At 39.2% G+C, this 27,782-nt stretch overlaps 1 protein-coding gene across 3 annotated transcripts in view; it reads right to left on the reverse strand.

Moving 5' to 3' along the window:
* TRPM6 (transient receptor potential cation channel subfamily M member 6) overlaps positions 1–27,782 on the reverse strand; it is a 174,724-nt gene that overhangs the window by 21,840 nt on the left and 125,102 nt on the right. For all 3 annotated transcript variants that reach the window (XM_043891277.1, XM_043891278.1, XM_043891276.1), the window contains 12 exons: positions 27,215–27,389; positions 26,896–27,010; positions 23,022–23,215; positions 19,971–20,103; positions 11,528–12,660; positions 11,272–11,384; positions 9,521–9,644; positions 7,336–7,427; positions 5,709–5,767; positions 4,014–4,039; positions 2,461–2,511; positions 926–991 (listed from right to left, as the gene is read on the reverse strand). In XM_043891277.1, the coding sequence (XP_043747212.1) occupies positions 926–991; positions 2,461–2,511; positions 4,014–4,039; positions 5,709–5,767; positions 7,336–7,427; positions 9,521–9,644; positions 11,272–11,384; positions 11,528–12,660; positions 19,971–20,103; positions 23,022–23,215; positions 26,896–27,010; positions 27,215–27,389 (2,281 nt within the window). The remainder of the gene's footprint in view (positions 1–925; positions 992–2,460; positions 2,512–4,013; positions 4,040–5,708; positions 5,768–7,335; positions 7,428–9,520; positions 9,645–11,271; positions 11,385–11,527; positions 12,661–19,970; positions 20,104–23,021; positions 23,216–26,895; positions 27,011–27,214; positions 27,390–27,782) is intronic.

Consider the following 27,782-nt stretch of genomic DNA (forward strand, 5'->3'; position numbering starts at 1 on the left):
ATACTACATAAAACTTCTGTCCGGCCTGTGTTCTCCTTACACCTGTTTCAAATGACTTTTCTTATATAACACTGTACTGGTTTACAAAGAAAAGAATCTATTCGCTCACTCTTGCATTTAATTGCTTACCAAAGAACATGTCTAGGTAACAGTAACATGCTTTTGAATATTTATTCTTGGTGCCCAGATAAATGGCCCTGGAGATCTCTTTAGAGTTCTAAATACCTAAAGGATTTAGAACAAAGCTACTGAGTTGAACAACCAGTTGTGGAGCCAAGTGGAAGGAGAAGGCATTTGCATCAACGATCAGAAGCCACCTGATCTGTCCTTATGTGCAGGATGGGAGAAAATCAAGATCAAGGACAGTGCAGGGACCCTTGTTATGTTGTCAACTGGCAGGAAAGAGAAATATCAGTAGCCTTGGCTAACGTGAGTTTGTTTTTCTTTACTACTCCAGCCTTTAAAAATCACGTTTGTTCTCTGAGCTAAGAGCAATTAGTTTACATGAAACAAAACAAATAAATAAAAAGCAATATACCAAACATTTCTCTTTAGATGTCTGTTAGCTTTTTCTGTATTGACATTTAATGCTTTCTTCTCTGTTTATTACGTATGGCTGATTGGTTCTTTTCTATTCTACTTTTTCCAGCCTTAGATCAGTGAATGCCAGGTGCAACAGTATTGCTTTTTCCCCCAACTGCTGCTCATTATAGTCCTGTCCCCATAGTATATTAGGTTTTGAGCCTAGATACCAGCCAGGCAGTTAATAAGAGTTTCCATTTTAGGAAATTAATATTGCTAAACTGCAACCATGGGTAAAAGAATATTTTCAATTAAAATTATGCAAAATGTTTTCTCCTATGATTCACTCAGATGTTTTGTCTTTGCTCTGGCACAACCTCAAGAAGGTAGAAATGGCACTCACCAAACAGTTGGATTGGTGTAAATGGTATGGTCTGAGAAAGCCTCATTAAATTGTTCCTTTCAATGGCTGCAAACAAAAGCAGATTTACTATTTTAAGTACGCATCAGTGGACTGAATTTATAGAAAGACTCCCCACATCAATATACTCACATAATGCTACAATATTTTACTTTGAAGGCCCTTTATTTGTTCCTTTATCAAAAACAGTATCTATAATACAGTATTTAAAATAAACTATGCCTTAAACAGGAAGGATATCCCAGTTTTAGTAACAGATTATATAAGATTATCTAGTAAATCCTGAGCTAGGGTTGTCACCTACACCCTCCTGAATAGCAAATACCACACTAATCCATATACATATGTGGAACTTGCTTTTAAAGAGCCTTTTAATCTTTGGTCTTCATTCTCTGGTTTTTCTTTCCAGATCAAATCTAATGCACAGTGGGCTGTGGGGACATCTACTGTTGATTTTGCAGAGTTCATCTTCTTTTCCCAGAGAGAGCTGAAGACTAATTTTAATTAGAAGCAAGTGCTCTGAATTTTCCTGTTACGAGTTGTATCCTAACAGATCAGAATCAATGTCAGTTAGAGTGTTCCTCACCAGAGACTTTCTTCAGCTGACAGCTGGAGTCAAAATAACAGATTACTGCTAAGCTGAAAGACCCAGTTATGAGAGCCTGGAATGTGGAGTCTGAAATTCACTGAAACACTATTCATTACAGAGGAGAATTCAGGATAAGGTAGCCTTTTACCGAACCCTGAACACATGACCTTGATATAATAATAATGGTAATTATCACACCAATACACTTGTACTCTTGTATCCAGCTTTAAGAGTGTATAAAGAGTTCAGTCATGTAGTATCCAAACCAATGCTGAGAGCAATGATACCCAAAAGACCACCCAATGGCATGAGTCCAGTTGGTTGTTACATTACTTTGCATTTCAAAGGGTTTCCTTTATTCTCAACTAGCCCTTTGGCAGATTGCTCCTCAGGAAGGGCAAGTACAATTATTCCCACTTTGAAAGAAAGACTACTGAATCACTGGGAAGCGATGTTGCTTAAGAGAGTCAAGACCCTTGACGTCTTGTTTAATAACATCCCTTAAGGTGTCTTTGTTGAACACCCCCTGTGGGGCTGGCATTCATTCAGTGGTTATGTTCACTGAGGGCCCAGTGAGGGTACAAAACCCTTCCTTAGAGAACCAGCCCCAGGCCTGTCTCCTCCCCAGTCCAAAACACAAAGATCTCTGGTTTTGACCTTGTAAGGAATTTTCAGATCTCAAGGTCATCCTTCCCTTTTACAATTTGGAACTTACCAATACAAACATTTTTTTTTTTAATCCAAAACTTCTTAAATCCTAACAATTTGTTTTCCCAAGTTAAGAAACCTGAATGTGCTCTCATCAGAGTAAACAACTTTTCAAGTTGCAGCCATATCAACACCACAAATTCATGAATGCTTTTGTTTCCAAATGCAGTCTCACAGACATTTAGTTCCATTGACATATCCATGTGCACACGCATCCTACCTGAATAATGATGGTGAGGCTCTTGAGGGCTTTTTAAGGAGGCTGAGATTTCTGAAATTACAGAGAAGATTGACATTTTAATTACTTGGCTGGAGATAAATACATACTTATGAATATATTGCCTTCAAAGTTATTATTGAACAGGTTAATCAGAATGGCTTCTCGGTTTTTGAAAAAGATTGCCTAATATCCTTTAACCACATTATTGTGCATGGTATCCTGACAGCTTCCAATCATCAATGCAATATCTCCAAATATATTTATATAGGGAATTGAAGAAAGACAGGTAATATTAGCCTCAAAGATGTATTTCCTCTGAACCAATTACACCTCTGGGTTGCAGAAGGCACGCAGCTGCCCATCACATTTCACGACATCCCAGAAGCACAATTCTCTGAGCTCCCTGCCAAGATGCAGTGCCCACATAAAGATGTTATTAATATCAAGTTATTAGCAGACTACTTCACTGACTTAAAAATGACAACAAAATGGTGAAACATATTAAGAGGTCTATATCAGAAACAAAGGAGGTGGAAGGGAAGGAGACAGTAAGGGATTTGTGTGGTTACAGAAGGACTGTGTGTTGGGAATACCTCTTGCAAGTTCAACTGGTTCTCTTCTATCTGCTCAAGTCCTAAATTACAAGGCTCAAGAGAAATCCTTTCCAACAGTTTTGCCATTTCATAAAGTCAGAATTAAAGTGGAGAACTTTGGTCTCGTGGTGGTAACTGCTTTATACTTTGTAGAATAAGCAGCGTAATGAGCCCAATTTCACAGATGTCTCTGGCTTTTTGCTGCTGGATAAGCAAAGGAAAAAACTCCCTCCCTTTGGGGGTGCTGGGTAAAAGGTAAGATCATCACAAAAGACTGTTCCTTTCTGGAATAACACTGTTTCAGTTAATTTGGAGGTAAGGAACAGGAGTGGCGGTCTGAAAGCCAGGTAAAATCAAGAAAAGGATTACTATTTTTCTTTTGTACATGAAAAATTTTTTGTAGGTGGAGAAGGAATCAACTGCAAAGAATGTACTGAAAATACAAGAAATTGAGATGGAACAAGACCACAGAAGAGGAAGGTGTCTGATCTGTATCAAGGGGTCAAAAAGACAGAAAGGGGTAAAATCTGAAAGTAGCTACAGAGTGGTTTCGGTGAGGGAGGTGTCTCACCAAAGCATGCTTGGTCCTACTTAGCCACTTGGGGCACAGAGTCCCACTGAAGCCACAAAGGAAAGATCTACATATAATCTCCTGAGTTCTTATTGGGCAATGTGTTAAAACACCACAGTAAAGAGTTGTCGAGCAGTCTAAATGAGCTCAGTGACTATACTCTCACTCACTGGAAAATCATGGTTGGAAATTAGTTACTCAAAAAAATTTTAAACCAGATATCAGTCCTGATTTGTCTGGGGAAAGACATTCAAAAACTTTCTACTTTTCTACCGAATTTGCTACTCTGTATAGTAGACAAAAATCACAAATAGGATTTCAAGAACTAAAAATCTCAGCAGGAGCATAAACCTCACCAACAATAATATGAAAAAAATATAAAAACTTACTGTTAACTCCATTTGAACTTCTCAACCTGTTTGGAAAATTAAAGTTGTTTAGATAATGCTTAAATTTTTCAATGATCAAAGATAGAAAAAGTACGCAAAAACAGTAAATAATACAGAGTCTATAAGCATATATTTATATACATGTGTATATATTTCTTTAAAGGAAAGGTGTCAGTTACATCTGACCCCTACTTTTAGAGAAACAGTTTACAGCAATTATTTTCATAGAAAAATGAGCACCAGATATGCATGTAAGTCGTTTACTGTGTATGCCCTAAGCTAACTGAAAAGCAGTTGTTGGTTTTTGTTTTTAATTAGCTGTGTGATCACACAACATATATAAGATTTAACTGTATTTGTATTCTTCTGGATCAGTTAAACTAAAAGGTTCCTGAACTATGCAAAGTAGATGCCTACAAATGAGTCTATGAATGTCTCTGGACAAGCCTACAAATCAGTTTCATTAGCCCACGTGATCCCTAAATGTTCAAGGCTGAAATTAGCTGTCTTTAAATGGTTACGTGCCCTGCTCAAGTGCACAAGTGGCCATGGGCAAGTCAAAATAAGTGCATTCAAAGAATATCTCCAGAATGTAAGGTCCTTGGGGAAGAAAGTACAATTACAATTATTGTTTAATTTCATGCCGCAATAACCCACCACTCTGAATGAGCACAAACTACTGAACCTTTGGGAGAAGAAAGACATGTGCACATTAATTCTAGAGGCAGGCTTGCACAGAGAGACCTTGATGGGAGCTTCAGAGAAAAGGCCATCTCAAACACCGCTACTGCAAACTGCCCATCATATTCCACCTGCCTGACATCAATGGCCCCTTTGTAGAGTACAGATGCTTTTGAATTCTTCTGCTTTACCTATAAGAATAGTCAATTTGATGGTATAACTGGAAAAGTCCATAAAACACGACAAACAAAATAGAATAATCTGCCTGGCTGGTGTTCCAATATTCTCTGAATAATAAATATCCAGGAGTCTCAAGTCTACAAAAATGTGAGTTCTCTATCTGCTCTCTCTAGCCCTGTCCTCCTGTCTCACACCTTCTCAAATTGTTACTGCTTTGATGAACACTTAGGATGTTAAGTATTCTTGCCTGGAGAATCCCAAGGAGGGAGGAGCCTGGTGGGCTACAGTCCATGGGGTCGCAAAAGAGTCGGACACGACTGAGCGACTTAACTAACTAACTAACTAACTAACTAACTAGGATGTTAAGGAGAACCCAGAAAGATCCATCTTAGAAACTAAACAAACATTTGGGGGAAAAAAACTAAGGGAAAGAACTATCTAGTCTTTAAGTCTTTTTTTCAGTCAAGACAGATTTATTCCTACTTTTTAATGCAAATTTCACATGAGAAATGATACTTATTATTTCATGTGTGCTTTTCTGACAAAAAAAGACAAAATGGTTAATTTGCTGCAATAGTACATGTTTCATTATATTCTTTTTTTTTTTTTTTTTCATTATATTCTTAAAAGGCACTAAGGTGAGATCTTGTTGCCAAAAACAGGAAAGCTAGGAGAATAAATAATTGTCATTCTTGCTAACAAAAGAAAAATATTGCTGTTGGACACACTTCTCTTTTTCTCCTTTTCTGACCCAAATAAACCTTGGTTCCCAGTCCAGTTAAAAAAAGAACATAAGCCAAAGATGCTTAAAGACAGACATTCAGAAATACTCACTGAGACTTCCTATTGACTGTGGTGCTCCTGGAATCCCACAAAGAGCTTTTGCTAAGATCCTGAGCAGAAGGGAAAGATCATTACATGCTCACCCAACTTTCTCCCACCTCAAGCTTCCAACAACACATTTACAAAACACACTCCTTGGAGGATATGGTTGTTTTCTTTCCCCCTGCTCGAGCTCAATATTTCTTTTACTAAGTATCAAAATTCAAGCTGGAAAGATGAATAATGTTAGCACAATATATGAGTAACTCAATGTGGTGACCAGCTTTAACAGAAAGAATTTTATGGGGACATCAAAGAGAAATTGTAATATATAATGGTTTCTACAAAATTGAGAGTGAACATATAACATCTATTAAGGGTGTGAAAGAAGGAATGAAGGTCAAAGTTGACAGGAAACATTGTTATGCCAAATCATCAGATCATTGTTTCAGTTAATGATTATTCAGAATGTTACCTTGGAGATATCTCATTCTATTTCTATTTAGATTCAAATTATTTCTTAAAATCTAGTATACTCCAAGCATTGTGTGTGCGTGCATGCTCAGTCATGTCAGACTCTTTACCACCCCATGGACTGTAGCCCTCCAGGCTCCTCTGTCCATGGAATTCTCCAGTCAACAATACTGGAATGCGTAGTCATTTCCTTCTCCTGGGAACCTTCCCAACCTAGGAATCGAACCCTGCAACGCAGGTGGATTCTTTACCGTCTGAGCCGCCAGGGAAGCCACTCCAAGCATCACTCTAGGCATTTTCACTAGTGCTATTTTTGTTATCCACTATTAAACTGGTAAGGATGGCATTAACCCCATTTTAGAGATGCAGCTAAGGAAGCTCATAAGGTTAATTGATATGTATAACTTAGAAACCTAGAAAGTGGAAGAGCCAGGATTTGACAGGACAGACAGGTTCCCTGACTACCTTCAAGTAGTATTCTGTTTCACAGATTACATTCCTATAGGAACATCTGAGGTTGTTAGTATATGTTCATATAAGTGATTTGTATACACTTTCCAAGGTCATAGAGGTAATGTTCAAACAAAGATCAAAATTATATTGGGGGGGGGCGGGTAGGTGGTGGTTAGTCTATCTAGATCATGCTTCCCCCATGGTGGGTGGCAATATAACAAGCACATATTTGCAGACGGAAAGAAAAACAGACTGAAAAATCAGTACTGAAGAAACACTGAAGGTCCTTTACTCTGAAATGTCCAAATCCCCTCCAACACATCTACAAAGAAGTTGGCTTAGCCTGTTTAACTAACCATACTAAGTGAGACATTAACTACTGGGAGATAAACCATTCCACCCCTGGAAAGCTGCAAAAGGTAAAAATTCCTTCTCAAATCAGGCTGAAACCTGTCTCCCAGTAGTTTGTATATGTTGTTTTTTCAGCTCTGCCTCTGAAAAGTGTATTAGAGATATTTTTATTCCACGTGGCAACTTTTACATATTTGAAAACAGTTTCAAAAATTCCTAAACTTTTTCTCATTCATGCTAAAATGCTCAGGATAGGTTATTGGATGGATAAATAGCAAAAAAAAGAGAACAAAGAAAGAATAAAGTGGGAGGAGGAGGGGTGAAAGCTGAGCTTTTAAAATATCAAACAAAATGCTTTCACCTCTTGAGACTGCCTTACATAGCCACTGGCTTGCACAGGATGTCGTTCAGCTTCTTTAGTTTTCATTTTCTGATATATGTAAGATTCTAGACCTTGTTAAAAGGAAGGAAAAAGTTAGAGGATACATGAAAATGTGTTACATGTGAATCACAGTTACAAATAAAAGACCTCAACACTGCATTTATCTAAATTGGAATATACTTTTCTCTTTTAAGCAAGTTTTTACCAAGATTCTTTTGTCCTTTTTACTCAAGTGGTTGAAAGCTATTTACCCCATTTCTATTCTTCCATAGTTACCCTTATTGTTTATAATAATTAATACTTCTCTATCAAAGAATTAACTTATCCATACCTTATCTTTCTATAAAATACCTTTAGTAATTTTCACTTTCCCCTGAACCTTGTCATCCATGCTTTATTCAAAATACATGAAATTTGAGATCCAAATTGATAGTAATTCCTCCTTAATAGCAGAATCAAGCATTACTGTAGGCTACTTAAAAAAGAAGACAAAATCAAACAAAGACAAAAGAAAGATAGAAAAGAATGCCAGCAAATAGCTTTAATTTTTAGCCTTTTCTTTAAAAAACTTAACAAGGATCATTATTGTTAATATTTTTTATACCTGGTATTTAAAAGTCACTGGCACATAGAAGGCACTCAATAATAGTTTAATAAATATTTGGTTGGATTAATTCTGAGAAAAATACTTATTAAAAGTCCCTGGCTAAAAGTAGTTGCTATTTTTTCCTACTATTTGGTGCTGGGAAAAAAGTATATAGGAAATGGAAAAAAAAACCCACAAAATTATATATATGATACCTCTCATAATATCATAAAATTATGATAAATACGATCTCAATGATAGCACAGTACTATAATTAAAATAAAATACCTCTATGAAAACCTGAAACTATGCCTTTCCTTTATTAATTTCCTCAAAACTTTACTTTTTGCGTTTAGGAGGAGCTATCTGACAGGGCACCCTCGAAATTATTTTTTAATTCTTTTTCAATTATTAACTCAGACAAGTTTTTAAAAAAACAAAGTTCTCAACCCAAATGTGGATCAAGACACTATGCCTGCTGACGTCTTCAGATTAGCCAAACACCTGGAATTAGCCTAATTCTCTAGGTCTTCTCTTCCTAGATTTAAATGAGATTCTTTGCCAGAACCCTCCTGCCACTCCCATTTTTCTCAGTTTGAATTTTTTTTAAAATAAGAGAAGATGGTCAAAAGGTACAAACTCCAGCTATAAGATAAATAAATACCTGGGGAGGTAATATACAGCATGGTGATTATAGTTTAACAATACTATAGAGTGGCTAAGATAATAGATCTTAAAAGTTCTCATCACAAGAAAAAATAATTGTAACTATAGGAGGTGGTGGACATTAATTTATTGTGGTACTAGTTTTGCAACATAGACATACATCAAATCATTATGTTGTTTATCTAAAACTAATATGTGTACCTTAAGTTTAGTACTTCAAATAATTTTAAATATTTATGACTTGCTAACCACATAGTCCCTTCTGTTTAAAAATTAGTAAGGGTCTCTTATTATCAAATATAAGAAGTTCAATGTTCAGTTCATCGCTACCTATTCTGTTCATAATATGTCCTCAACATATCTATCCAGGCTCATTTAGTCTATGCTTAGCTCACAGTTTTCATTCCTAGCTCACTGATCTGTCTTCTATCCTCTACAAACATCATTACTACTAAGTTTAAGGGAATCTTGCCGATGGAATAAACACTATATGGGAGCAGTTGTAAATAACCAACTACAACTCAATCCGCGGAGCTCTGTGTAAGGGCCCATTTCAACGTCACCTGAACTTTAAAGAATTTATAACATTAGATGACTCCACCCCATAAATCAGACTAAATGAATACTCCTTGCTGCAGATTCAACAGCTCTGAATAGGAGACTATCTACATTTTAATTCATTTTAATTTTTCTTTTCTGAATTCTGACAATTATCCCATTAAACAAATGCAAATTGCATCTCTTTCATAAAAACTAAAAGCAGAAAAGAGCTATTTTTCTAAGAAAGTGTGGCCCCTGTTCATTCTCTCACCTTCACTTGAAAGAACAGCAGAGACCCCCACTGGTCTAAAGCCCATACCCTGAGGAAACTACCAGGGCTTGGGTAATTCAAGAATGCAGACTGTTACCTACTTATCTGACTAAATTTGGACACTGGAATCCAGTTCTTGCTGCCCTTCTGTGCTTCTGAGATCTTATTTTCTCCGGGCTCTGGGTTCAATTGGTCACTTTGAGAGCAGGAGTTGACTGTTATGACCTGGAGAGAAAGACACTCGTTGGAACAGAGTGACGTTAAGCTGAATACATTCCAAATCACATTAATCACTGACTCAATGGACATGAGTTTGAGCAAACTCTGGGAGATGGTGAAGGACAGTGAAGCCTGGTGTGCTGCAAAGAGTTGGATACAACTGAGCAATGGAACAACAACTGCATGTTGAAGAACAGTGGTTGTTAATATTGGCTGCACATTAAAGTCACCTGGGAAGTGTTAAACTTCCATCACTCGTGCTGGCAGGACACAAGCATCCATGTCACTTTCCTATTTGCAGTCCTGACTCAGAACCAGGGTGAGGAGCAGGGTTTCTCAGACTTGAGTGTGTATCAGAATCAGCCGGGACTGTGTTAAATCCACAGTTGCTGGGTCCCACCCTCAGGATCTGTGTGTGATTCAGCAGGTCTGTGCGTGTGTGCTAAGTCCCTTCAGTTGTCCATGATTCTTTGTAACCCCATGGACTGCAGCCTGCCAGGCTCCACTGTCTATGGGATTTTCCAAGCAAGAATACTGGAGTTGCCATGCCCTCCTCCAAGGGATCTTCCCAACCCAAGGATCCTACCTGCATCTCTTATGTCTCCTGCAATTGGCAGGTGGGTTCTTTACCACTAGTGCCACCTGGGAAGCCCTCAGTAGGTCTGAGGAGAGGGCAAATTTGAATCTCTTAAGTTTTCAGGTAATGCTGATGGGAGACCACAGTTTAAGAACCACTGGTATAAAGCAAAACAACAAAAACATAAGGCTTGGGTCTGAAAGAACTGGTTAGAATTCTATCCCTGTCACTCAGAAACTATATGAACGGGGCAAATCACTTCATGTCTATGAGCTCCATTCCCTTCATCATTAAAATAACAGAGAGCTAACGATAATGGCTGCCTCAAGTGCTTCACAGGGGCAGAGAAGAAATGAGATAAATTGACAAACTACAAGGTAACAAACAAAAGCAACTTATTAGTACTTGAGCTCAGTTATTAATTCTTATTTTAACTCTGGCCATTTTAACTATTCCCAACATAATTCTAAACTCATATTTTATGGGATCCCAGCAACTCATCGCATGTTCCCTGAAGGAAGCACATTCTTTATGGATGTTAAGTCTCCTTCAAAAGGTGATTTTGCACTAGTCACTATGGAAAGGCACATGAAACCACGTGAGATACCACTGTACGCTCACTAATATGCTAAAATCAAAGAGATTGAGCCTACTAAGGACTGGCAAGGACGCACACCACTGGAACTCTCATAAACCACGACTCATAAACTGGTGGCAATGTAAGTTTCTTCTAAAATTAAACAAATACTTACCATATGACTTTACTATTCTACTCCTAGTTACCAAAGAGAAGTGAAAACATATGTCCACACAAAGACCTGTACACAAATGTTCTTAACAGCTTCGCTTGGAATAGCCCAAAACTGAAAGTAACACAAAAGTCCTCCAACATGAGTTGATAAATGAATTATTGCAAATCGGCTCTGTTGACTCTTAGATTTACATCTCCATTCCTTCCAGGACAGTGTTATTTGTGTACTTGGCACTTTAGAATAAAGAGAAATCGAGCTAGGATAGGATACTAACTCAGTTGCCAAGAACATAAAAGGCACTTACTGGCACCTGTAGTCCTTGTGTTTTCTTCTTTTTCTTTGACAGTTTCCTATCCTTGGTTAGCAATTTTGTTTTGATCCATTTTGACTGTCCTATCTCTGAGAATTTTGATAGATCTGTAAGGGAAATGATTTACATGAGGCAATTAAAACAATATGTGGAACCATTTTGTTTCACAGGTAAGACTGAGAGAATGGGGAGAATAAGAATGGTAGCAACATTCAAATTTAATTCCGGTTTTAAAATGTTTACTTCTTACTTTTAATCTTAGAGATCTTCAGCTTCTCCTCCTTGTGTAATCTCAAGCTCTGATTCCCAGTGAAGGGCTTATCTGTCCGAAGCAGACTGATTCGAAAGGATGTGTTTGGCTGGAGCCATGGAAGTACTTCTGAGCAATCCCTCTGGGCCAATCTTGCCGAGTTATCAGACAGGGATCTGCCCCGGATCTGCCTCCGGCCATGTTCACTCTGTCTGGAGTCATGGTTACAAGTGGAGGCCACGCTGGTTTGCCATTGTTTCTTGGGGCTAAACACACCAGTTTCATCACCTTCTGAAAACGCCCAGTTCACATATCCACCTCCAGATTCCATGCTCTTGACTTGGGAAGGGAGGGAGGTCACTCTCGTGGGTGCAGGTGGGCAAATCAAAGCAGGGAGCACGTGTTCCCCCTCATCTGGTCTGGCTGGTATCTGAGCAAGTGACTCACCCTGCTCCTTGGTTTCCACCATGGTGCCCTGGGCTGAGACACCCGGAGTCTGCCACATGAGGTGAACAGGGACCTCAGCCTGCCTGAAGTGTTCAGTTGTCAGCCCATCTGTTCGTGCTTCCGCAGATGGTCTGGACAGAGGCAAGTCAGTTTTTGCAGAATAAGAAACTTGTTCTAGATAAGACGGGACCAGGAGATATTGGCCATACTTTGGGTGTGCGTGTCTGTTCAGCATCACCCCAGAAGCAACGACACGATTTTCCATGTCTTGCTCTCCTTGGTCATCTCTTACATTTGAAGTCTCTTGATCTGTAATCTCAAGAAAGGGTCCTTTCTGTCCTCGTGGGGGATACCAGCCTCTGGCCAGGCTCCTCAGCAAAGAAGGGGGCATGCTGTAACACTGATACTTCTTCTTCTCAGAGAGTGGCATGCTGCCCAGAACCTCTGCACAGATGACATTGCTCCAGCTGTGGGGAAGTTTTCTGCAAGTAGAATGCTTTCTGTTGGCCAGGAGAGCCTTATCTTCTTGTAAGGTGTCAACCGCAGAAAGGACTTTTAAAGTATCCACTGTCAGGGCAGAGAGATCCTGCAGGTGTCCCACCTGGCTGTCCAAAGACAATAAGGACTCCTTTATGAAAGACACCTTTTCATTCATTTCTTTCAGTTGGAAGTACATCTCAGTAACCCTAAGGGTAAAAGGAGAGAGAAAACCAGTAAGCCCAGTAAGCCAATGGGAACTGGCCTTCCTGTCTTCCTGCTCTGCTTCCATCTCTAGGCGGCTCCCCAGGCTAAGCTGCTTCCCTATGTTCAGTCTGTCTTCCGCCTCCTTCCCGATCCAGTAGGCACTCTCATCCCAGGTGCTCTCACCCACTCCTATAATTCCCACTGTCACCAGAAAAAGGAAAATTAAAAACTGTATTTCTAGCCCTTGTTTCTCTCCAGCATTTCAGAACCACATTTCCAGCTTCTACTAGTTATCCTCCCAATCACCTCATCAATCAGCCTATTTGTATTCATTAATATATTCATTAATTACATGACAAACATTTTAATATCTCCTATTGTCAACCACTGTGCTATTTTGGTAGAGAAAGGAAATCCTGAGGATGAAACCAGAATGATAGGAGTAGAATCAAAAATAAAAAACATTATTAGAAAAAGTTTATAGATCTTTTAAAATAAAATTCCATGTCTACAGTATAAACAAGCATCCCGGTTTCAAACAAAACCCATTTTAAGAGACCTACAATCAGAGAAAGCCTGAGGCAATTCTTAAGTGATTTTGAATACTGGAACCCCAAATTATGATATTGAACCAGTGGTTCAAGTAAAAGCAGCATAAGACACTATCAGTTATACAAGTACAAAAGTACATTGCAAGTAGAGTCAAATTAAATTTAACAATTGACTTCATTTAGAGAATTAGAATGAACAAAGAAAATATATCTATATCTATCTCTGTTATATGGGTATAGGTTTTGTTTTGTGTATACCCAAAAAAAGATATGTTGAAATCCTAACCCCCAGTATTCCTAGAAAGTGACTTTATTTGAAAGGAGGGCCTTTACAGAGGTAATCAAGTTAAAATAAGGTCATTAAAGTACACCATAAACCTGTGTAACTCATATTCTTATAAAAAGGGGAAATTTGGACACAGAGGGAAGACAATGTGAGACAACTACCTCCTGACTGGAGTGATGCATCTACAAATCGTGATGCATCTACAAACCAAGGAACACCAAAGGCTGTCAGCAAACGACAGAAGCTAGAAGGAGTGAGGAAAGACTCTCCCCTAGAGTCATTAGAGAAAGCATGGACCTGCAAATATCGTAATTTTGGACTTCTAGCCTCCAGAACTGTGAGATAATAAATTTCTGTTGTTGTAAGATACCCACACTTTTGGTATTTTGTGAGGTGTGCGTGCATGCGTACTAAGTCACTTCAGTTGTGTCTCACTTTTTACGACCCCATGGACTGTAGCCCGCCACACTCCTCTATCCATGGGATTCTCCAGTCAAGAATACTGAAGTGGGTTGCCATGCCCTCCTCCAGGGGATCTTCCCAGCCCAGGGATTGAACCCGGGTCTCTTATGTCTCCTGCACTGGCAGGCGGGTTCTTTACCACTAGCGTCACCTGGGAAGCCCTTTGTTATGACAGCCCAGGAAATTAATACAGTTATAACATTTTTCTTTCTTTCCTTCTTCCCTCTGTTTCATTCTCTCCTTTGCAGAAAGGAGTATACTTTCCAATTTCTCAATACTAAAAATCTTTGATAAACAGAAATAAAGTGAAAAGTAGCAAGGGAGGGAACATAGTCAACAATTTCATGACTCATATCAGCATATGCAGAAATAAAAAAAATTGTTCCCAGTCTTATCTGGGGGCTGGGAGAAGCAGTGATTGATTATATCATGAAGAGCTTGGCACTCAGTTCTAGGAAGCACTTTCCAAAATAGTGTTAGACATCCCCTCTCTAGAATATATTTCAGGTCACATGGATTGAGAAATCTTCCCCTTCTTTCTGGAATCTTTTTTTTTTTTTTCTTTCTGGAATCTTTGAAGATAGAAATGAAAGAATAAAGTGGGTGGTCTTTTCCATTTTTATTATCATCTGAGGGTGATAGGTGGAGCCCTCTCTTGCTTCAACTTTTATAACTCTATAGAGCCTTAGTAAAGGCTTCCTGACCTTCTGGAACCTGTGAAACTAGAATTGGCAAGGATGATGAAGAAAAGAGCACAAAATATATGTATATTCACTTCCAAATATGCTTCATTAGAGCCTCTCTATCTAGCACACTGCTTCATCTAATTCAGAAACAGTACAGTCCAAACAACAGTAATGGAGACTCATTAAGTTCCATTAGCAGCAGCCCCATCAAAAGGATACAATAGACACCAACAAGCATTCAGAGCCACAGGTAATCTGCTACAAGAGAGACCGTTAGGCAAATAACCTGGTCACCCTCGGATCAGGTCCTCTTGCTTTCATAGGCACTTCTTTTCTAAAGCTCAATGTCCTATGAAACATTTTAATTATATTTCTCAACCACGATCTACATTAATCAAGTCTTTGAGTCATTCTGACATGGAAAAGAAATTCTCATAATTTTTGTTTCTTCTGTGCAAGGTTTGAGAGTGAGGAGGAGACCAGTATGGTTATTGTTTCATTGTGGGTCTCTGGACTAGATATTGTAAAATGAAATTATAGAAAGTATTATTATTATTATAATCATCATGATAATCACAGTGTTCCTGAGTGCTTATTATGTGCCAGGCGTTATACATTATTTTATTTAATCCACATGACCACTCTATAAGGTAGGCATTCTACTATCCCTTCATGAATATAGGTCACACTACGCATCACATGGTCAGTGAAAGAGTGAGGCTTCAAAGCCAGAGCGTGCAACTCCATATTCAATGGCATTAACCACTGCCCTCCAGCAGATCTCAGCAACTCAGCAGGGATCCAGGCAAAGTTCTATTGGGGTCCTAGAGTCCCATGAAGGACGAATGAATTGCACCCACACTTTCCATGCTAGGAGTTGTTCACAAATGTTTCTCAGTAAGATATCATGATGAAATGATGATGGGATCTGCTCAAGCTATAACTCTGCTGAGTCACATTGCTCAACATGATAGTTTAAAAAAAATTTTTTTTAAGATATAGCACTTCCCAAATATAATGAAACCAAACATGCTTACTATGGAAAAATCCCTAGTTAACAGCTTATTCTATAGAACAGAGAGAGAAAACACTGGCTTCCATCACTAGGGAGAAAAAGTAGCCAACATTCCTAATAGAAAAAGTAAAATATAAAACAGACTTAATATGTTCTCTTCCCACTTTTACCATTCGCCTAAATCTGTAAGGATACAGATAATCTCTCCTTCAGAGGTAGGCAAACATCTTCCTAATGTCTTCTCCCTCCCTCTTCCAACTATTGCTCAGTTACTGCCAGAAAATATTCTTCCCTTCCTGGTGGCTCAGACAGTAAAGAATCTGACTGTAAGGCAGGAGACCTGGATTGGTCCCTGAGTAGGGAAGATCCCCTGGAGAAGGGAATGACTACCCACTCCAGTATCCTTGCCTGGAAAATCCCATGAACAGAGGAGCCTAGTGGGCTACAGTCTGTGGGGTCACAAAGAGTTGGACACACCTGAGCAACTTTCAGAAGGACCTCAATAAGGACCACCGTGTAAAAAGGGGGCTCGTGAAACAGCTCTATCAAAAAGGAATATTGATCAATTGTGTTTTGAAATTAAATTAGGGTTTAATAACCAAATACTAGAGCCTTTGAAAGCATCTAGAATCTTTTTCAGAAGCTACTTACCCATCTACCATCTACCATCTACTTCTCTACTCAAACACCAAGAAAAAACTGAAGAAAATGTAATAGCATATGATGATTATTGGTGTTCAGTCTACTATTATTACTATTATCAAGTTTCACTCTGCATTCACTTGACTCATGATATTACCTTCTCCTAGTTTTCATTATTCTCTTCTGATCAATTCTTTTCAGTCTTCTCCACGAGTTCCTCTTCCTCAGCCCATGACACAGGTGTTGACACCGCTCAGGGTGAGACCCACTGAGTCTCCTCACTCCACTTGCTTCCTGAGCATAATTGCTTCCTCTCTCATAGTCTTATTTTCCTACAACACAAGCAGTTGACTTCCAAATTTCCCATTCAAATTTTGCCCTTAGGGCTCCAGAGCCATATATGTAAAGCCTTCCAGACACCTCTGGCTAAATATGCCACTAGAATCTCAGGCTCAACTTAAACTTCATTGCTTCTACCTGCTGCCTCAGTCTCTGCCATGCTTCTTACATTCCTTATCTCTGCAGTGCCACCTTTCACCTCATTACCCTGCCTTAGATATTATTCATCCTGGACTCCATCTACTCCCTTATCACCACATCCAATCCTTAACTCATCTCATGAACTGTCGTCTCTAAATGTCTTTATTTATCCTCTCTGCTATGCCCTAAATGTTTGTGTCCCCACCCAAAATTCATATGTTGAAACCTTAATCTTCAAAAGTGATGGTGTTGGTACATGTGGCTTTGGGGAGGTAATTAGGTCATGAGGATGAAGCCCTCACGAGTGGGATTAATGCTCTATTTTATAAGAGACTCCACAGAGCTCCTTAGCGCCTTCTACCATGTAAGGATACACTCAGAAGTTTGTAACCCAAACAGGGCCTTCACCTGACCATCCTCACACCCTGATCTCAGACTCCCAGCCTCCAGAACTATGAGCAATAACATTCTGCAGCTTCTAAGCCACCCAGTCTGGGAAATTTTGTAACAGCAAATGAAATAGTTTAGTCAACCCTAGAAGAAATCAACCCTGAATATTCACTGAAGGACTGGTGCTGAGCTGAAGCTCTAATACTTTGGCCACCTGAGGCAAAGAGCTGACACATTTGAAAAGACCCTGATGCTGGGAAAGACTGAAGGCAGGAGAAGAGAATGACAGAAGACAAGATGGTTGGATGGCATCACTGACTCAATGGACATAAGTTTGAGCAAACTCTAGGATACAGTGAAGGACAGGGAAGCCTGGTGTGCAGCATCCATGAGGTCGCATGAGGATTCAAGTCCATGAGGATTTGAAATAGCTCAACTGGAATTCCATCACCTCCACTAGCTTTGTTCGTAGTGATACTTCCTAAGGCCCACTTGACTTCATGTTCCAAAATGTCTGGCTCTAGGTGAGTAATCACACCATCATGACAATCTGGGTCATGGAAATCTTTTTTGTATAGTTCTTCTGTGTATTCTTGCCACTGCTTCTTAATATCTTCAGCTTTTGTTAGGCCCATACCATTTCTGTCCTTAATTGTGTCCATCTTTGCATGAAATGTTCCCTTGTATCTCTAATTTTCTCTAAGAGACCTCTAGTCTTTCCCATTCTATTGTTTTCCCCTATTTCTTTGCATTGATCTCTGAGGAAGGCTTTCTTATCTCTCCTTTCTATTCTTTGCAACTCTTCAATCAGATGGATATCTCTTTCCTGTTCTCCTTTGCCTTTTGCTTCTCTTCTTTTCACAGCTATTTGTAAAGCCTCTTCAGACAACCATTTTGCCTTTTTGCATTTCTTTTTCTTGGGGATGGTCTTGATCCCTGCTTCCTGTACAATGTCATGAACCTTCATCCATAGTTCTTCAGGCACTCTGTCTAACAGATCTAATCCCTTGAGTCTATTTGTCACTTCTACTGTATAATCATAAGGGATCTGATTTAGGTCATAACTGAATGGTCTAGTGGTTTTCCCTTTAAGTCTGAATTTGGCAATAACGAGTTCATGATCTGAGCCACAGTCAGCTCCCAGTCTTGTTTTTGCTGACTGTATAGACTTTCTCCATCTTTCGCTACAAAGAATATAATCAGTCTGATTTTGGTGTCGAGTATTTGGTGATGTCCATGTGTAGAGTCTTTTGCGCTGTTGGAAGAGGGTGTTTGCTATGACCAATGCATTCTCTTGGCAAAACTCTGTCACCCTTTGCCCTGCTTCATTCTGTACTCCAAGGCCAAATTTGCCTGTTACTCCAGGTATCTCTTGACTTCCTACTTTTGCATTCCAGTACACTATAATGAAAAGGACATCTTTTTGGGGTGTTAGTTCTAGAAGGTGTTGTAGGTCTTCATGGAACCATTCAACTTCAGCTTCTTCAGCATTACTGGTTGGGGTATAGACTTGGATTACTGTGATACTGAATGATTTGCCTTGGAAACAAGTATTTTCATTACAAGAAGAAAATCTGTAACTGTGTACAGTGATGGATGTTAACCAGATTCACTGTGATCATTTCACAGTACACAAATGTCAAACCATCATGCTATATGCTTGAAACTAATATATTGTTAGGTCAATTACAGCTAAATTTGAAAAATGCATATAATCACATGCAATCCTTCATTATTTTAACACCTACAATTAGTAATACATGCACAGCAGCTTTGATCTTACTAGAATCTGTTTGTTCACTTTTTCCAACACATCTCTTCCTCCTCAAAACTCTGAGTGGCCTTCCTGCACTGATTCCCCCCAAAATCACACCCACCCACAGACACCCTCACTGATGACTGTCCTGGTTCCTGCAGCCCGGCTGCATCCTCTGCCACACCCACCCTCCACATCCTCCTCTGGTCCCCACCACTAACTCTCCTTCCCAAGGACTTCACTCAGCAAATCACTTCTTCCCTCTGGCTCCTGCAGCTCCTCGCATTTCCAGGAACACACACATTAATTTTGTTATCGCCACATGAGACAAAAGAATCCCACCATGTACCCATACCCTGCTTCAGAGGTAAACTTCTTACAGAACCTGCCTCTGACCTCTGTCTCTACTGTTCACCCTCAACTCAATGCACAAGAGCTAGTCAGGCTCCTTGAGAGCTCCATGACCCCCAGGGCAACCAGTACCCTGCCGCTGCCCTCCTCAGGACCAACCTGCTACTCCTGGACACGTCCGTATCCACTCTTGGGGCACCATCCCACCTTCCTCAGGTCTCTCCTCCTCAGCTGCCTCAAAGCAACCCTCCTGCACCAGGATCCCCAGACAGTCCAACCTACCCAACCCAACCCAACTCCAGCAGACCCTTCACGGCCATCATTCTCTATCCCCCTATACTACTTGTTTTTCCTCATCGCTCTTTTATGGTCTGGCATTAAATTACATATTTCTTTTTTGTCCTCCATTCCCATCACCCCTCCACATGCATGCACTAGAATGTAAGTCCTAGAAAGGAAAGGCCCCTGGTCTCATCCACCATTTATCTCCTCTAACTTATAAGACTGTCTAGAACCCAGTAGATGCTCAATAAATGTGCAATGATTACAAGAATATTACACACTACCTGAGAAAATTTTAGAGAATCAAAACCTTGGGTTTTAAAAGTAGACCTTTTACTTTTTTCAGCCATTCTAACAAGAATCAGCTTTAAGTAGCAATTTAGGGGGTGAAAATACATACAGAACTTTTACCTTCCTGATGTCACTCGGATTTGTTCCTCACAACTACTGTTCAGATCGTCCATCTTCTCGTGGAAGTACTTTTCCACACACTGTTCTTCAAAATCGTGAAGTTTTTTCAGATCCTCCTTACTTAGGTAGAGTTCTGTGGAATAAGTATAGTATATAAAAAGAATCACTGTTCCCCCTCCATAGGAAGGTGAGACCGTGTCTGAGTGACTTTTCTTCCACTGGTGTTGAAAATGGATAAAACTATAGTTTGTGTGATAATAGTTAACTGCCTGCTCACACTGTATTACTAATACTAATTGGGACGCACTATGCATTGGAGAAGGAAATGCCAGTGTTCTTGCCAGGAGAATCCCAGGGCCGGCCGAGCCTGGTGGGCTGCCGTCTATGGGGTCGCACAGAGTCGGACACGACCGAAGTGACTTAGCAGCAGCAGCAGCAACTGGAAGCACCAGGCTGAGTCTCCTAGTTGTTTTATAAACTGAAGTGGGGGTTTGGAGGTGACTCATGTGGAACAGATACTTTATCTTCAAAATTTTCCTAAGTTAGAATACTTTTACACATAAAAATCCATCATATTTATATGCTAATGGCAGTTCCTCCACCAACTGTTTAAACTGTCAAAATGACAAGTAACCCACAGGTTAAAATCAAGGTTAGAAAAAGTCTACATCTATTTCAGCAAATCCAGTAAGTGTAAGAAAGTTGTACCTTGTTGCACTGAGTTTATATAGACACTGAGTTGGTATATACTAAATTCTTCTACTGAAAAAAGATATTATTGCCAGTATTATCAATGGCCAGTCAAGGCTATACATCTTCACTGACAATAACTAATTCATTAAAAGACACATCATTTCATGATGTTATGAAACTAATGCAATCTCCATCAAACTTCAGTGATCACATGTGGTATACCACCTTGACTCTTACCTAACAGAAAATAAATTATCTTTTAAGCAGGTTTCTAACACTTGTTAAATATAAAAATGCTGCTGCAAAAAGGGTAAAATTGGAAGGTTTTCTTCCTTCAACCATTTCACCTAAATTAGAGGAAAAAAAAGAAAAAATAAGAAAGAACCATTAAAGTTCTCCAGAATTAATTGGAAATTCAAAGGTTCTAGAATTTATTTAAAATACAAATTAACAAAAATATTAATTTTAGAGGATAATTAAAAGAAAATATTCAACCACAAAAGGTGTTCACAATGTTTCTGATTTTTATAGTACGGAAGAATTTTTCAGGTACAAAAAAAAAAAAAAACAATATCCCCCCCATCCCCACTCAGCTCTAAATTTTTGTTTGCATTAAAGAATCTTGTATGAGTAAGGAAGTTTAGAATTGTGTGATTTGAACCTTCTGTGGATTCCTGAGAGCAAACAATCCCCAGGGCAATTCCAGCGATAGTGATAGGTACAGCTTGCAGTATGTGACATTTTCTCGCAACTGTCCATCAGGTGGCACTGCTACGCCGTCTGCAAACATCCTGATCCTCAATTGCTCAAAAGCAATCTCACAAAAATTTAGAATTTCCTAAAACTCAGGGTAAGTGCACCTCTACCCATCAGAATATTTCCTCAAGTTTTATACCAGAATCACCCTATAAGTTCATATCAAGGTAAGCTCAGGAAAGGGTTCTTTGTTATGGTGCTATAAAATCTGGCCAAATCCTAGTTAATTCCAGGATCTCTCAAGTGGTTCACACTCTCCTGTTACATTAGAAGCTGAAAAATTACAATATAATTATAAGCCTTTAAATTAACTTCAGTTGTTGCTTTGACTTCCTTATAAAGGCTGAATCTCTTGAGGGAAAGAAATGGAAAAGAAAAATAAATCAATACAGTGGTTCAAGAAGAGAAAAATACTTCAGAGTCAATTACCAGCAGGAGCAAAAGCATGTCACCCTATCAGCCTTGTGATAACACCTGTTAAGGGCTCACCAAAATGCACAAATAGTCCACAATTCCATATCTGAAACTCTTGGAACCAGTCTGTTTCAGAATTCAGAAGTTTACTTTTCTAGTTCTGGAAGTGTAATATAATGCATATGCCATAAATGAAGTAAAATCCTTAATTGGGGCTAGAGCAATACTCTGAAATTAAACACATTATTTCTGCAGCAAAATCAATGAGTATTCTTACTACAAGGGATAAAGAGGATAAGTGGCTTACATCAGTCCCATTACCCTCTTCTATCCAAGTGAGTCTTTCTCTAACTTAAGAAGAAAAAGACTTTCCATTTTCAGATTTATTTTGGATTTAGGAATTGAGATAAAGGATTGTGGATTTATGCCATTTCCTCTATATCTAGGAATTATCTAGAAACGGGCCTAGTACCACCAGGCCTAGAGGAACTACAAAAGATCTGTAAACCACAAGAATGAATTTCTCTTATGACGATTAGTATGACAGTCATATCGTGCTGACAAGATACAGATAAGCAAAATGAACTAGGAAAAAAATCTCAAAATGAGTTAAGCTTTGCCAAAAAGAGAGAAAATCCACGTTTCTGCATCCTGAGTTGAAGTTCCTGAAAATATGAGACATCTATAGAGAATGACCTCCACATTCTGTAAATCAGAGAACCAGAAGCCTTGACTCTAGTGAGTAAGTTAGACAAAGTCTGGTTTATCTATTTCCTTTAATCCACAAGACCTGTATCCTTTCGATTTGGATTCATCTTCATCAACTGGGAATAAGAATGGGTCACTGGGACTACTACTCTCTAGGAACTATTCTGATGACTTCTCAATTAAACAGAGAAAATACAGGTTTTCCAGATGACAAAAAGCCTTTACAAATCCAAGCAGAGCTTCTGTTCCTATCCATTTCTTTCTTTCAAACTATTAATTACTCTTAGCAAAAGATACTTTAACCGCATAATGAGATCAATGTATTTACTTAGACCCAGGTTCCCAACTGATCATCTTTTAATTTAACTCCCAGAGCCTTCCAACCTGTGCCCTGAATTTAATCGACAATGTTCCAGGTGTCTTCACCTTGGATCTCTGCTGTTTACTCTCTTTCTCCTGTTCCACCAGTTAAAAACTTACTTAATCCAACATCACCCTCTTCTTGGTCATTTGGAGTTTGGTGCTGGCAAAGATGACGAAGCAGGAGACCAATGTGACTCAGCAGGATAAAAGGTGGGGGCAGCCAAGGCTTCTCATGGTAGGTCATGATGTAACGATAGCGATTGTATTTCCACAGGTTATTTGAAATGGATTTCAGATCTATGTAAACGTTACTGTAAGTTGCAGTAAAAGAGGGACAGTGTTTTAATACAGAATCCTGAAACATGACAGTTAGATTACTGCTTTCTTTTCCAGCTTATGATTGGTTCACCTCATGTGACCAGTAGTTAGCCAATAAAAATAATATCCATTGCATTTATGATTCTTCTTTCCCAAACAACACACATTAATCCTCTACAATAAAATATGCTAATCAGAAGATGCAAAAGGTAGAAATTACAATCAGAGAAAAGAAAATGCTAACATTTTAAATACAATGAACAGAAACTATCATCTGGAAGTAACATTATTCCTGATTCACTATCTCTTTTCACATAAGATCTTTTCAGTCCATAAGTCACCCTTAATGATAAACAGTTTTAATGTTCCTCTATATTAACAATCTTATGAAGAGATTCTCCTAATTATCAAATGTGAGAAGTGCTAGAATAACCCTACCTAAAACATTCAAATGAAAAAAAAAAAGAAAAAGATGAGGCAGGCAATAAAAATCAATTCATCCTAAAATAAACCAATAAGCAGAACTTTGATTTAGAAGCTAGATCAATTATTTACATTAACTTTATAATAAAAGTAACTCCATATTGGTAGGCTACTTTGGATTTTTTCCCTTTATTATATCAATTACAATAGACAAATAGTGCAGAAAAATATGTTGATATTATAGAGCTTATGATGAAGTTGTCATGAGTGGTACCCATTCTCAAGCAACATGTCATCCTTAACTATATAACTCTAAGTCTGTAATATGATATGGGTGGGGAGGGCACAATGAAATATCTATCTTAATATTTTGCTTAGGCTAATATAGAATTTATTCCTTTAGAGAAAGATGGCAGAGAAGAACTTAAGAAGGGCAGACAAATTTGACAAATAAAAATGCAAGTTACCCTAAACTGCAGGAGTGGTAAAGAGAAGAAACTCAAACTACCCCGGAGAAAAACAGTTTAGGGCTGAAGAATGGGGAGGGACTTCCCTGGCATCCATGGTTAAGACTCCATGCTGCCACGGCATGGGATGCTGGCCCTGGAACTAAGACCCCGCAAGACACTTAGTGAGATTTAAAAAAAGAGAGGAGAAAGGAAAGGGGAAGTCTCAGATTACATAAGATAGATGAAGGAAGCACTGATGACTGGATTTAACAGCAATTCTTAAAGTGTAGTCACTGAGCTGGCAGCACTAGCATCACCTGAGAACCTGTCAGAAATACAAATTCTTGGGCCCTACCCCAGAATGGGGCTTCCCTGGCAGCTCAGACAATAAAGAATCTGCCTGCAATGCAGGAGATCTGGGTTGGATCCCTGGGTTGGGAAGATCCCCTGGAGGAGGGAACAACTTCCTATTCCAGTATTCTTGCCTGGAGAATTCCAGGAACAGAGGAGCCTGGCAGGCTACAGTCCATGGGCTTGCAAAGAGCTGGACATGATTGAGTGACTTTCACTTACTGACTCACCCCAGAATGACCAAATTAGTCATCCCTCTCTCAGCAAGTCCTCCAAGTGATTCTCTTACACAATCAAGTTTGAGGATCACCAAGGTTCCAAGCTACTCCCAGCCCAAGTGAGACTACAGCATGTCTACCAGCAGGTGGCAATCTTCAGTGTTTGTCAGGCTCTTCCTAACTATTACAGACTCTGGAAAGGGGCTTTTGGATAAGTAGACAGATCTGGGGTTGCTCAACTTGGAAGAACATTCTAAAGGAAATCAACACTTAATGTTCACTGGAAGGACTGATACTGAAGTTGAGCTCCAATACTCTGGCCACCTGATGCAGAGAGCCAACTCACTGGAAAAGAGCCTGATAACTGGGAAAGATCAAGATGGAAGACAGGAGAAGAGGCAACAGTAGGTGAGATGGCTGGATGGCATCATCGACTCAATGGACATGAGTCTGAGCAAACTCTGGGAGACAGTGAAGGACAGGGAAGGACATGGACTGGCATGCTGCAGTCCATGCGGTTGCAAAGAGTGGGACACGACTTAGCAGCTGAACAAGAAGCAGCTTGTATGGTTCTCGTTGTGTGTTCATCACAGTGACAAGATTGGCCTGTGGGAGGGTTTCTCAGCCTCTCTTTTGACACCTGCTATTTTTGAGAAACAAAAATCTCATACCCACTGATCTTATTTGAAATGTCAGGATAAAAGCTATAACAATTAAACACCAGCAAATGTTACAAGTTCATAAAATGGTGAGACTAAAGAGAGATGACAGCTATCATATAATCTTGTAATAACTAATAAGATTTTCCCCATACATATGCAACAACAGTCATTTTTTGCCTGTGTTTTTATTTATTTTATCTGCTTTCAGCCTTATCTCCTCTACTGTCTTTACTTAGCTTCTATGCATTGATTTCCCTTTCCCTTTTCAGTAAGATAATAAATAAAATACTTCATACAGTGCCTGGCATAAAGGAGACATTCAGAAAAAACTAGTTGCCTCCCATCATGTCACTTGATTTCTTTCATCCACTAAATTATTTTCAATGCTTGGGATAAATTCATAGGCAAAAAAGGAAAAAAGAAAACCCAAAAGCAAAAAACCAAACTTGTTCTTGTGAAGTCTATATTCCAGAATGAGATAAATGGGGGCAAAAAGTAATATATAAATAAATTATAACATATATTTGTATATATAAGTGAGTAGGATAAAGAAAGAAGGGTAAGGGGGACCAGGCATGCCAAGGAGATGATGGAAGGAAAGGGCAGCTGCACTTTTAAATAACATCCTTAGGTTTGGTGAGTGTCATTAGTGTTGAGAAAAGAAAATAGGGCCCAAAGACAGAAGCAGAGAAATACTTTGGAGGCTTTGTGGTGGTAGCAGTGAGGTATGACAGGTGGTTGGACTGAGGATCTATTTGAAGGTGGAGTCAAAGGTATTTCTGACAATCTAAACCTAGAAATATGAGAGGCAATAAGAAGGCCAAGGTTTTTGGCCTGGATGACAAAAAAAAAAGACGAAGCTGTGACAGAAATGTGTGGTCTTCTTTAAAGATGTGGGAAAAACTATAAGAAGAATAAGTGTATATTGGGAAAGAGGGGAAATCAAGAGTTTGGACATTTAAAAGCTTAGAAATCTATTATACATCTGACTGGCAATGGAACAGGGCAGCTGGACCTATAGAACTGGAGTGCAAGAAAGAGACGTAGGCTGAAGATATACGTTGGAGTTTGTCAAGATATAGAACATATTTACAGGAAACTGAAAGAGATCACCAAGCAAAGCATAAGCAAAAGGTCTGGGCCCAGGGACAAACCCCAGTGTTAAAAGGCTGGAGAGAAGATGATGAACCAGGGAAAGAAGGCTGAGAAGAAGTGACGTGATATTGAAGGAAACAGAGGATGAAATATCATGAGAGCAGATGAAGGGAAGTTATCAAGGACTCTCTAGTCAACTTTCAACTCGTTAATTGCTATTCCCCATGATTCCAAATTATTGCTTAATTACAGTGTATGATCTCTTCTAATTCTGTTTTTATTAGTCTGTTGTTTTTTTCTCTTCTCACACTCCACTACCTTCCTACCAGTATTCCCATGCCCATATTTTTAAAACCATAAAACCACAGTAATAAAGCATGATACGCATTAAAACAAAGGTTACATGTGAATCTTTCAAAATACTTCACCCATTTTGAAAGATACAAAATAACCATATCTGATTAAAATAACCTACTTGAAGAAAGCAATCAACAGGTTCACCATGATGATATATTGCACGAAGAGGTAGACAGCTTGCAGGAATGGAGTAAGAAAAGAACCAGGAGGGCAGGATGGCTGGCTTGAACAAACTGCAAAGAAAGAATTTAAAAGAATGAGAGACAAGGTGAATCACAGTCCTATGACCATGGACAAATATTTAGCATACTGACTTAGCAGAATACCACAAACTCTTGACATTTTTAAGATTCAGATGGTTGTTTTCCAGAGTTCTTTTCAACTCTGAGTGTCTACAAGGGTTTTATTTCCACAGAGTGGTGGAGTCCTCTACATACCATCTATGTCTGAAGCATAGACTTCTCCATATATCATCCAGTATGGCTCAAATACGATATCTCGGGCGAGGGTCCAGGATGGGGGCTCCTTTGGTGAAAGGATGGCTTTACGTGCCACTCCAAAGCTCAGGAGGACGATGGCCATGATGATCACAATGTAGAACATGTTTGCTGTCTACAAAAAAGCATGGCACAGAAACAAACTCACAGACTTAGAAAATGAACTTATGGTCACCAGCGGGAAGAGATAGTTAGGGAGTTTGGGATGGCCATGTACACACTGCTGTATTTAAAATGGATAACCACCAAGGACCTACTGCATAGCCCATGGAACTCTGCTCAATGTAATGTGGCAGCCTGGCTGGGAGTGGTGTTTGGGGGAGAATGGATACATGTGCATGTATTGTTGAATCATTCTTCTGTCCACCTAAAACCATCACAACATTGTTTATCGCTATACCCCAATGAAAGTGAAAGTGTTAGTCGCTCAGTCGTGTCTGACTCTTTGTGACCGCATGGACTATAACCTGCCAGGCTCCTCTGTCCATGGAAATCTCCGGGCAAGAAT

Source organism: Cervus elaphus, chromosome 29 (assembly GCF_910594005.1).
Source record: "Cervus elaphus chromosome 29, mCerEla1.1, whole genome shotgun sequence".
NCBI classification, from domain to species: domain Eukaryota; kingdom Metazoa; phylum Chordata; class Mammalia; order Artiodactyla; family Cervidae; genus Cervus; species Cervus elaphus.